At 39.0% G+C, this 12,480-nt stretch overlaps 1 protein-coding gene across 15 annotated transcripts in view; it reads left to right on the top strand.

The window, feature by feature from the left end:
- Positions 1-12,480, top strand: part of ALMS1 (ALMS1 centrosome and basal body associated protein) — a 260,107-nt gene that overhangs the window by 214,922 nt on the left and 32,705 nt on the right. For 6 of the 15 annotated variants that reach the window (XM_073791246.1, XM_073791240.1, XM_073791242.1 and 3 more), the window contains 6 exons: positions 473-590; positions 2,332-2,535; positions 2,993-3,222; positions 4,277-4,460; positions 5,883-6,008; positions 6,615-6,678. In XM_073791246.1, coding sequence (XP_073647347.1) covers positions 473-590; positions 2,332-2,535; positions 2,993-3,222; positions 4,277-4,460; positions 5,883-6,008; positions 6,615-6,678 — 926 coding nt within the window. Of the gene's footprint in view, positions 1-472; positions 591-2,331; positions 2,536-2,992; positions 3,223-4,276; positions 4,461-5,882; positions 6,009-6,614; positions 6,679-12,480 lie in introns of those variants that run through there. The other 9 variants (XM_073791243.1, XM_033838239.2, XM_033838236.2 and 6 more) reach the window with 7 other exon arrangements.

The raw sequence follows: 12,480 nt of genomic DNA, 5'->3' as shown, positions 1-12,480 counted from the left end.
GACTTCTCATGGCGCCTCTCAGGTCTTTGGCATTTACCCTTTAAGTTTCTAAGTCAGATCTTACTGGAAAGCACTCTCTGCAGTTCATCACTCACTCTCTTTAGTTATCCCCTGCCTTCTTTATCTCTCATCAAAATTTTATGCTGGTGTCAACTCAGAATTTCACTCTGAAGGCACACCAGGCTAATCTTTCTCTTGCATCCTCTTCAGAGTTTTTTCAAGTCCTGGGAGCATAGCCAGTCTCTCCTGCCTTCTTAAAACAGCTCAGGCCTGTATCCAACTGCAGCAGCATCCCCCTCCCCATCCAGAAGTGTGTAGTAGCATGTTCACATCGACACAAGCTTCCTGGCAACCTCATCTCAAACAGTTTGAACTGAATTAGAAAGGGCTCTTGGTGATAGTATTTTCTTATCCCTTGGGTAACTGTGCCATTGACTACAGGTAATGATGACAGGATCTCTTGTTTTTCCAGGTGACAGACCATATTTCTTCTGACTCTGTTTCGTCTTCTACCAGCAGTTTCTGGAGCTCGAGCTCTACCCTTTGCAACAAGCAAAATGTACATATGTTAAATAAGGGCATACAAGCAGGTAAATTAATTTAAACATTTCCATTGAAATACAGGTAGCACTTAAAACTATGGTAAGATACTCAACCTCACTCACAAAAAAGAAATGAAGATTAAAACTGTACTCAAATGCCATTTGTCACCTATCAGATTGACAAAAATCTAAGTTTGATAGTAAGTTTGTGGGCAAGCCTGCAAGGAAATAGGTACATTCTAGTAGGAATATAAGTTGGGAGTACAACCCCTATTTGGCAGTTTCTATCAAAATTACTTTGACCCAGCACTTTTACTTTAGAAGTTTAGCCTATAAATATACACTGCATATGTGTAAAATGGCAAGTGTACAGAATTAACCACTGGAGTATTGTTTATTATAAGCAAAAAAGTAAAATCAACTTAGATGTCCACCAGTAGCCAAATTGTTAAATAAATTATTGTATATCCATATAATGAAGTCCTACATGGGATGAGGAAGCTCTTGCTACTAATACGTCAAGATCTCCAAGATATATAGTTAAAAAGAAAAAGCAAGGTACAAAATAGTGTATAGCATGCTACTACATGTATTCAAAAAATAAAGGAAGGAAGAGAATTGCTTGAATGTGTGCAAAAAATTCTCTGGAATCACAGGGTTAAAAACTTAATGAATGGAGAAGAAGAGTGGGAAGGAGGCTTTTCACTTTATGACTTCCTATATCTTTTGACTTTATAACACAGAAATAAACTTGCCCCTTGATTATTTTTCCCTTCGAGTCATGTCTTTACATCTGTTAACCTCTTCCTTACCTGGGTAACTGCCAGTAGGACTATAAGCACTTACTGTCCCTCTCACTTGGGACCAGAACTGAAATCCTTTTCCCATTGAATCCATATTAGTAGTTCTTTCCCTCTAATATCTAAACTGACAAATGAAAACCCTCTCTCCCTCTCTCTCTCTGTCACAGACACACACACCCTCCATCTCTCTATCTCTACCCTCGTCTTCCCTCTCTTCTCTTTCCCTCATACGCCTTCACCCCACCCAAGAGGAAGCAGTAGCCTGCGATTTTGAAGGCTTAAATTTTTTTCATTTACTGAAGTGGAATAAAAAAATCCAACTCCAATGGTAATAGTGAAACTACCCTTCCTTATTCAGGTATCATAATAAGAAAAACATGTATGTTACTTATCATAGTTAGGATACTTTCTGATGACAATAAGAGAAAATACAACTCTAACTTGTTCTAAAAAATAAGGAAATATAAAATCTCACATACCGAAATTACAATAAAACTTTGAAGAGGCTTGATGTAGTAAGTACAATAATATGATTCCAAAACAGTTTATATCGCCTTTCAACTCTGCTTGCATTGTCTTTTGCATTCATTCAGAGCACTATCTTCAACAAATATTTTTACATAACGATACTTGTTAAAAATATGTCTCAATGATTGTTTTGAATATTTTACCAGATTTATTTATTTATTTATTTATTTTATTTATTTTGCCACACTGTGCGGCACGTGAGATCTTAGTTCCCCAACCAGGGATTGAACCTGTGCCCCCTGAAGTGGAAGTGTGGAGTCCTGACCACAGGACCGCCAGGAATTCCCTATTTTACCAGATTTAGATATGAAAATTATAGATCTTCTCAATTCCTTTTCTTTGCAGAATAGAAAATAAATGATTAGTTGTTTTTTTCAGTTTTCATTTACTGACTTGAATATACCTGCCAACCAAGTCCCAAGGCTCTTCCCAGAGATAGCTGTGATCTTTCCCCTTAGGTACGTTGGAGATTGTGAATGGTGTCAGAAAACACACTCGAGATGTTGGAATGACTTTCCCAACTCCAAGTTCTAGCGAGGCTAGAGTAGAAGAGGACAGTGATGTGACTTCTTGGTCAGAAGAAAAGATAGAAGAGAAAAGGCTCCTTACCAGTTATCCTGGGGACAGAAAGTTAAGGAAGAATAAGCAGAGCTGCTGGGAAGGTCAGTTTCTAATTCTGCTTTCTTAGTAGAAAAACTAGTGAATTTCAAGTCTTTTGCAAAGCTAAGATTCTTTGTTTCTAAATGATTTAATGTTGACCCTATCTTTTCCCCAGCACCACCTTGGCAAATTTTCAAAGTACAGTCATCCCTCCGTATCTGCAGGGGATTGGTTCTGGATACAGAACCAATTTGTTCATGGATACCAGAATCCATGGATGCTCAAGTCCTTTATATAAGATGGCATAGTACTGCCCCCTGAATCCAAGGATCCCGTGTACATGGATACAGAGGGCTGACTGCATCCAACACTACAGTTCCTGAGTCACACCTGCAGTTAAGCAGACTCCAGGGCCTCCTGGTGGCCGCTGACAGCTGAGTCCCTGAGAGCCTATATTATGCACGTCTCTGATGAAAAAAGTGAAAAATCTTCTTTTTTTCTTAAAAATAATTCCTATAGGAGTTTCATGGTTTGTTCCTGTGGAAAATGTGAAGTCTGGTCCTAAGAAGGAAAACCTGCCCAAGTTTCATGGCCCTGGTGTCTCCTGGTTTGCACCAGTAACCAACACCACACCTTGGAGGGAGCCACTACAGGAACAGAACTGGCAAGGACAGCACATGGACAGCCACAGTTCACTAGCAGGCCCAGGCAGAGATCCACTGAAGCCATTTGTGAGAGCAACCCTACAGGTACAATGACATTGAGTTAATTTTAGCCATATGTTTAAGGAGGAAGAAGGAGCAAGATACAAAAGAGTTAAACCTGTGACTTGGCTTTCTGAAGTACAGTCAACTGATCCTCATTTCTAGCACCTCCACAGTTCATCTGTTCTCACACTCATTAATCAAAGGCTGCCTTACTGTTAGCCGTTATAAATCGTGCATCACCCTCAGTATCTGGGGCAAGGCACTAGAAGGGAGGATGTTGTGTAGCTGCTCATTGGGTTTGTAGATACATACCAGCACGTGGAGTGCAGTAGAGGCCTGATGTTTGCGTCAGCCTTATATTTGTTCCTGCATTTACATAACTCCTGTTTCTGCTTAACACAGGGTTTTAAAGGCACTGGCTCTCTTCTTTATAAATACCTGGGGAGCTAAAGAAAATGTTTTTGTTTTGTTTTTAAATTTTATTTATTTATTTATTTTATTTTTGGCCTCATTGGTTCTTCACTGCTGCGCACGGGCTTCCTCTAGTTATGGCGAGTGGGGGCTACTCTTCTTGCTGTACACAGGCTTCTCATTACGGTGGCTTCTCTTGTTGCGGAGCACAGGCTCTAGGCACGCGGGCTTCAGTAGTTGTGGCACAAGGGCTTAGTTGCTCCGCGGTCTGTAGGATCTTCCCGGACCAGGGATCGAACCTGTGTCCCCTGCATTGGCAGGCGGATTCTTAACCATTGCACCACCAAGGAAGTCCAGAAAATGTTTTTTTTTAATGATGTATTTCTTTGAAGGGAAATTAAAAATAGCACAATGGGCCAAGCTTTATCCCATCAACACTGGGGAGAGTTGTAATTGCCACAGTCTTAGTTCTTGGCTTATTCCAAAGGCATTTCTTTGATCCCTCTGATTTTCCTACTGGAGCTTTCCCGCACAGGGAGTTGTTATATAATTCTTCAACTCTAGATATTTTCTATAAGTTACAAACAGGCTTTCCAAACCTGTTAGGCAGGTACTGTTTTTTCTAGGCCCTTGGAGAAAAGCCTACATCATTAATGTGAGGTTGGGGGCTTTTTCTCCTCCTCAGGAATCACTGCAACTTCACAGACCTGACTTCATCTCCCGCTCTGGGGAACGGATAAAGCGCCTGAAGTTAGTAGTCCAGGAGAGGAAGCTGCAGAACATGTTACAGAGTGAACGGGAGGCACTGTTCAACACTGTGCGAGAATGGCAGGGCCACTGGGACGCCATGCACCTGCTCCCTAAGAGAGGTATAGTCTTCCTGTTCACTTTCCTATGACTTGGTAGAGAGGGCAAGGTCTGCTTCATGCAAGGCAGCACTGCTCAGTGCCAGGCTAGTTACAGATCAAAAAGTGACCTTTTGCTTGTGGAGACTCAAATCTCCTTAGGTAGCAGAACCTACCCAATTTAGCTCTCAGCATTTTCACAATCCAAATAAGCCCAGTTACTCTTGCCCTGTCACTACACTTTAAAAGTGAGAGTGTGCAGTGAGAATGGTGTTTGGGTTTGTTGTTGTTTTGGGGGCGCCACGTGGCTTGTGGAATCTTAGTCCCCTGACCAGGGATTGAACCTGGGCCCTCAGCAGTGAAAGCACAGCGTCCTAACCACTGTACCGCCAGGGAATTCCCAAGAATGGTGTTTTTAAAAACCAGCTCTGTCACCATGAGCAAGTTAATTCCAAAAGTATAATGTTTTGAGGGGCTTGGGGCTGATTCCAGTCTTGCCTTCCTCATAGGGTAGCAATAATAATAATAATAAATACTTATATAGCCCTTATGTTTTGCCCAGACATTGTTCTTGTTTAATGCTTACAGAGCCTCTCTGAGGTGATACTATGAATATCCCTGTTTCACAGATGAGAAAACTGGGCCAAAGAGAGATTAAGTACCTTGCCCAAGATTTACACACCTGTTAAACTGGGATTTGAACCCTGGTGAGCTGGCGCTAGAGTCTGTTCTCTTAACAATTATGCTAGATGTAAGATCTCAATAAAATAATATGTGACATCTGTGAAAACTATAAAGTACTACCTAATGATTTCATCACAGCCTTACCTGTAAACTGGTCAGTGTTTCAATGCACACTGTCTAGTCTGTGCCACAGTGTTGTGTCTTCAGAAGCCTCAGGCTGCTATCATAGTCATCATAGTCTAACCCTGGCCTTGGCCTTGGCCATTACTCACCACCCAGCACTGCCAGCTCAGGGTAGGGGCGCAAAGTCCCAGCAGCTCCCTCTCACAGTTCTTGAGCAACACACCCTTCCTTATTAAGGCACAATACCCTGTTACTGATCCCCTAAGTGTCGGGGACCCCTCAATGGGTCCTCTGCCTAGAGTCACAGATGTCAATTGAATGAGACCAGGTTCGACATAGCAGAGCATAGACTTTATTCATTGATCAAGGAATGGAGAAAGGAGAACTCATGTTCTAAAGATACTTTCTCCCTGAAGGGAGCAGAGTAAAGGATTTTAAGGGTTAGGAGGCAGATAGGTCATTAGGGCTTGAGGAAAGGGGTGGAGATTTTCAGGGGCAGCCGGGGGCAGCCAGGACATGCACAGTCTTCCATGGTCCTTTGCACATGCCACAGATTGTGCCTAGCAGAGTACAAATGTCCCCTTTGAGCAGAGATCATAGCATGGTAACGAAGCAAAGGTAACTTTTGGACACTTCCAGGTTTCATCCGCGCACGCTTGTTCTTACGGTCCAGTCAGAACCGGTTTGGGGGAGTTCACCACTATATATCTCTCAAAGCATGTATCTCTCAAAGTACAGCTGCAAAACATCTCTGCCAAATGCCAGGTACTTTTGAAACGAACACAAAGATAAATCAGGGCAAGTGTCCTTCAGCTCTCAGGGGCTGGTATGGAAACAGAGAGATAAATCAAGTCACAGGTCCTTCAGTTTTTAGGGGCTGGTATGGGTGACACCACCACTGCTACTCAGCCATAAAAAAGAATGAAATTTTGCCACTTGCAGCAGCATGGATTAACCTGGAGGGTGTTATGCTTAGTGAAATAAATCAGACAGAGAAAGACAAATACTGTATTACATCACTTATATGTGGAATCTAAAAAATACAACAAACCAGTAAATATAACAAAAAGATATAGACCCACAGATATTGAGAACAAACTAGTGGTTACCAGTGGGAAGAGGGAAGCGGGGAGGGCCAAGATAGGGGTAGGGGATTCAGAGATAAAATAAATAAGCTACAAGGACATATTGTACAGCATAGGAAGTATAGCTAATATTTTATAATAACTATAAATGGAGTATAACCTTTAAAATTGTGAATCTCTATGTTGTACACCTGAAACTTATGTAATATTGTAAATCAACTATACCTTAATTAAAAAAAAAAAAAAGATACAATCCATTAAAAAAACCTCTTCTTCTTTTGCTTAGGCTTCCTGGCTGCCCAAAAGAAAAGACCTGTTGGAAAGAAGGAAATGATTCAGCGGTCTAAATGGTAAGGCCAAAAGAATAAGTAACTATAAAAGTATAAATCAGGCCACCAAATGGTCAGGAGCTATAGCTTGGCCCCAGAATAAAGGCATATGCTCTAGTTAAAACATTTTGAGAGCTAAAAAAGAAAAAAACAATACATTATGAGAAAATTAGTTATAAAAATAGTTTCTCACTTATGGCACTAAAAAAGAAATGAAAAATAGCAGATCATGGTATGGATGCCTCATATATAAAAAAGACAAAGAATCGCCACTAATTTGCTTGCCTTAATCAGGCTTGTGTTTGTTAGAAACAAATATAAATAAAAAATATTTTTAAATAAAAGTAAATATCTGGGGCCTTACATCTAGACAATCCTTTTACTAGGAATTGTATCCAGTACAATGGGAGATAGGGGAATAGTCTCCAAAACACAGTAAACTAGGCTTAAAAGAAAATCAAGTTTCAGAAGCATGTGTACACTGCCACCATTTGTAGTCTTTAATAAAAAAGTATTTGTGCTTACATAGATGCATATACTTGTATATGCATAGACTATCTCTGGAAGGATACCCAAAAAATTTGTAATAGTTGTTGCGTTTGGGACAAGGAACTGAGTGACTGGGGTACAGAGGTTGGAGAAAGACTAATTTTTTACCTTTTGAAATTTTGTGCCTTTGCATTTATTAGCAATTAATTAATTAGAGATATGCATATATTGCTCATGAGACTGCCATATAACTAAGTTAATGGTTGGTTACCTCTTAGGGGGTCATTGGAGACTTCCTTTAATAAGAACAGTTTTATAGTTGGCATAGTGCTTGAAAACAATTTATCTTAGGTAAATTAAAACATTGCTCTGCTCTTGAAATCTTTTTACTCTCCATTTAGTAAACCATTTCCTTATAGGTATTTCAAAGGGATGCTTTAATCAAGTGGTTCTCAAAGTGTGGTCCATGGGCCTCTGGAAGTTGCTGAGACCCTTTCAGGGGATTTGTCAGGTCAAAACAAATTTCAAAATAATACTAGGATATTATGTGTCTTTTTAACTATTGACATTTATACAGATGATGCAAAAGTAATGAAGGGAGGACTAAAACTGCTGATGCCTTAACACTATTTGGGACAGTGGACCAAACTGCTAGTCTAGTTGGCATTTTATTCTTCACAGCCACATGGCAGCAGTGTAATGGAAGTACACATAAAGCACTTCTGCTGCATACCAAGATACGACGATTGGTTCAAGGAAAAGCCTTGGTTTGTGTAGTGAGCTGAACTAGCTGCCTTTTTCATGGAACATAGCTTTTACTTGAAAGAATGACTGATAAACTAATTATTCCAAATTGGGTATATGACAGATATTTTCTTGAAAATGAGGAAGTGAATCTGTCACTTCTCTGGGAAAACAGCTGACAGTATTTATTGCCAAAGAGAAAATCTGAACTTTCAAGTAAAGAATAGAATTCTAGAAAACTTATGTCTACCACTATGAAATTGACTATCTCCCAGTACTTAGACTTTTCTGATGATATCAGCAGTGACATAAATAATTGTAATATTTTTCATATTATATAAGTAAATATGTCAACATTTAAACTACCACTTGTCAAGATTTGGTATAGTATCAAGAAAATCAGGGAATTCCCTGGTGGTCCAGTGGTTAAGACTTGGCCCTTTCACTGCTGAGGGCACAGTTTCAGTCCCTGGTCGGGAAACTAAGATCCTACATCCCGAAAGCTGAGCAGCCAAAAAAAAAAAGAAAATCGGCAATTATCTGAAAAGAATATTAAAATACTCTTTTCTTTTCCAACTACATATGTGTGTAAACTGGATTTTTTTAAATGTACACTTTAACCAGAACAACATATAACAGCAAACTTAATACAGAAGCAAATATAAGAATTCAGCCGTCTTCTATTAAACCAGACATTAAAGAGATTTGCAAAATATGTATAACATGCCACTCTTCTTATTTCTGTTTTGGAAAGTATATTTATTTTATATGTTAACATGTAACAGGCTTATTTTTTTTAATAAATTAAGAAACAAGTTTTTTATTGAAGTATAGTTGACTTACAATATTATATTAGTTTCAGGCATAAAACATAGTGATTCAATATTTTTATAGGTTATACTCCATTTAAAATTATTACAAAATAATGGCTATGTTTCCCCGTGCTATACAATGTATCCTTGTTGCTTGTTTATTTTATACATAGTTTGTATCTCCTACTCCTATACCCCTATTTTGCCCCTCCCTCCTTCCTTCTCCTCACTACAAACCAGGGGTTCGTTCTCTGTATCTGTGAGTCTGTTTCTGTTTTGTTATATACATTCATTTGTTTTATTTTCTGGACTCCACACGTCAGTGATGTAATACAGTATTTGTCTTTCTCTGTCTGACTTGTTTCACTAAGCGTAATACCTTCTAGGTCCATCCATGTTGTTGCAAATGGCAGAATTTCATTCTTTTTATGGCTGAGTAGTATTCCACTGTATATACGTACCACACCTTCTTTATCCATTCATCTGCTGATGGACACTTAGGTTGTGAAATAAGTATTTTTTAAATTCTTTTTAAATGTTTTAATTTCTAATACAGTAAGTATCAATAGATAAAATCCACTTTCACCAAAATTGCCCTCAATTTTTAGGAGTATAAAGGTGTCGAAAGTCCAAAAACTTTGAGAATTATTGCTTCATTCTGAATGTCACAAAATTTAATTAATGGAAATTACATAGTGTTCGTTGTGTGGCAGCTAATAACACTCTCACCTCAGCAAGAGGAGTCCTTGCTATATGGGACTATGAAGCTTGCCTGCAAGAAGGTAGGGCATCTTCTGAAAGGTATCTGTGCTTTAAAATATAAGTATAGTTGTAGGGGTGGATTAAGTACCCATCTTCTAGGAAGAGACAGGTTTTAAACTGACACATTTTCATTAGAGTACTTCTGTTCCATTTTATTTCTGATATGGCCCCCTTTCAAAGAAGCCATCTACTTCCATGTGAGAATCATAGAGTTGAATGGGATCTTAAAGGTCATCTAGTCTACCTTTAACTTTTAGGAAACTGTAACCCAGAGAGAGGTTGCCAGCAAGTCAGGGCCAGAGCTGGGGTTAGAGTCCGGCAGCAGGCTCCCCACCTAGCACTCCTTCAGGTGTATCATGTGGTGGACTTGGAGCTCTGGAGCTCGGTGTTACTCATCATCTTTTCCCATCACCTACCTCTACCAAAGATGTTTAAACGTTTCTGATAAGAAAAGATTTGGAGAAGAGAGAACCTGACTCTCTTAACTTGAAGCATTTCTTCCAATGTGTCCTTTAAGAGAAGTGTTTTCACTAACTTATTAATGCATATATTTGGGTATGCTCCAGGCACTGGACTAGGTACTACAAATGAAAGATAGTTGACTCCAGACCATGAGCAGACAGACAGTTCCAATAGTATGTAGTAATTGCTTTCAAGGATCCATTTACAAAATGCAATTTCTGGCTACTCTGATTAGCCCGACTCCCAGCTTTCCAGCCCTAGAATACAACCTTTACTGGCCCAAGCAGATTTTCTCTTCACATCACATGTTCTCCTTGGGATAACTCGTCTTTTTCCAATGGCCTTTGTTATCCCTTCTGTAACCGTGACTTTTTTTCCAGCTTTACTGTGATATAATTGACATTTAACATTGTATAAGTTTAAGCTATGTAATGTGATGATTTGACATACATTTGTATTGCAAAATGTTTACCACAATAAAGTTAGTTAACACATCCTTCACCTCACATAATTACCATTTTATTTTTCTTGTTGTTGTTTTAGTGAGAACATTAAAGTTCTACTGTCATAGCAACTTTCAAGTATACAGTGCAGTGTTGTTAACTACAGTCACTGTGCTGCATATTTGCTCCCCAGAACTTATTCATCATAAAACTGGAAGTTTATACTCTTTGACCAGCATCTCTCCATTCCCCCATCCCTCAGCTCCTGGCAACCACCATTCTGTTCTCTGTTTCTATGAGTTTGATGTTTTTAGATTCCACATATTAGTGAGATCATACAGTTTTGTCTTTCTCTGTCTGACGTATTTCATTTAGCACATTGCCTTCACGGTCCATACATGTTGTTGCAAATGGCAGGATTTTTTTCCTTTTTTATGGCTATTCCATTATATGTATATATATATCACATTTTCCATTATATGTATGTTCCATTATATGTAGATATATATATCACATTTTCTTTATCCATTCATCCGTCGATGGACACGTACATTGTTTCCATGTCTTCACTATTGTAAATAGTGCTGCAATGGACATGGGGGTGCACATATCTTTTTGAGATCATGATTTCATCTCCTTCAGATATGTACCCACAAGTGGGATTGCTGGATCATACGGCAGTTCTATTTTTAATGTTTTGAGGAACCTCCACACTGTTTTCCATAGTGGCTGCACCAGTTTACATTCCCACCAACGGAGCACATTCTTACCTCCTCACCAGCATTTGTTATCTCTTATTTTTTTGATAATAGCCATTCTAACAGATGTGATATACTATCTCATTGTGGTTTTCATCAACAGTGACTTTTAAAAATATATGTTTGTTCTTCTTTGGTCTCTTTCCTGACCTCCACTTTTGTGTTTTCATTTAGTGATTATCCTCACTGTGTCCAAAGTGGAACTGCCCATTTTCCTCTCCCACACTTACTTGGGCCACCCACTCACCCACTAGAAAAGCTGGGGAGCTATTGCCTCCAGCTCCGTGACCCCGCACTGTTCGTGCAGCCAGCTAGTGCGTCCTGGAGACTCGCCTTCATGATTGCCCTGGAACCCATTCTCCTCACTACCTTGATGCGGGCTTAGCCTCCTCTCTTGGAGGACTGCTCTTCTCCCCCTTCTGCTCTTTATCTTCTCTAATCTCTTTTCCACAGAGCCACTGCATCATTATCAATGATTTTCTTTTCAGATTATAGAAAACTTTGGAAAATATAGAAAAAATTAGAAAGAAGAAAATAAATGTCACTCATAATTCTTCCATCTAAACATAACTAACACTAGTCCTGTTTCTATGGGGATTTTGCAGAGACCTGTGTTAACACACTTCTTTCTCCCCAGATTGTTTATCATACTATATCTACAGGTTTGTAGCCTGCTTTATTTTGCTTAACATTGTATTGTGAACGTTTTCCCATAGCATAAAAACTATTTGAAACATTTTATGCTTTGTAATAATTTTATTATAGCCCATAATTTGTTTAACTGTTCTTTTGTTGGAGATTTACATTATTTCCAGTTAGAGTGTATTTATCAAGTGAATGTTTGATCATGTTCCTCCCTACTTAAAATCAGTGGCATCCAGTCCCTGATAGGACAGAGCCCAAGGTTTTCACACGGCTACGAGACCTTCACCCCATCTGCTTCCCTCCTGTTCCCCTACACTCTCTCCGTGAAGCCTTGACTCCATTCTTACCAACACTCCCTTCTCCCCACCTCCCCTTTCTGCTCCTAACTATTCTTCAAGACCTACCTCAAGCTTAGTCTCCTCTCTGGTCTTCCTTGACCTCCTTCAATCAGAATAAGTTTTGTTTCTTTTCCTATGTAGCATTTTGTAGATATGACGATTATTGTATTTTCTTTTGCATTATTTTTCATGCTTAAAAATATGGTAGTAATACAAAATCATTATCTTATATTGAAACCATACATTTTTCCATATAGAGTGAAAAGAAGTTCATCTCCACCCCTTATTCCACTTCTTTCCCATAAGTAACCACTATTAGCAGGATTTTATTATATTTTTATCTGTATCCCTTTTCAGATCATGAGCACTC

This window comes from Tursiops truncatus, chromosome 14 (assembly GCF_011762595.2).
Source record: "Tursiops truncatus isolate mTurTru1 chromosome 14, mTurTru1.mat.Y, whole genome shotgun sequence".
Taxonomy (NCBI): Eukaryota; Metazoa; Chordata; class Mammalia; order Artiodactyla; family Delphinidae; genus Tursiops; species Tursiops truncatus.
This window is presented reverse-complemented; position numbering and strand designations above follow the sequence as displayed.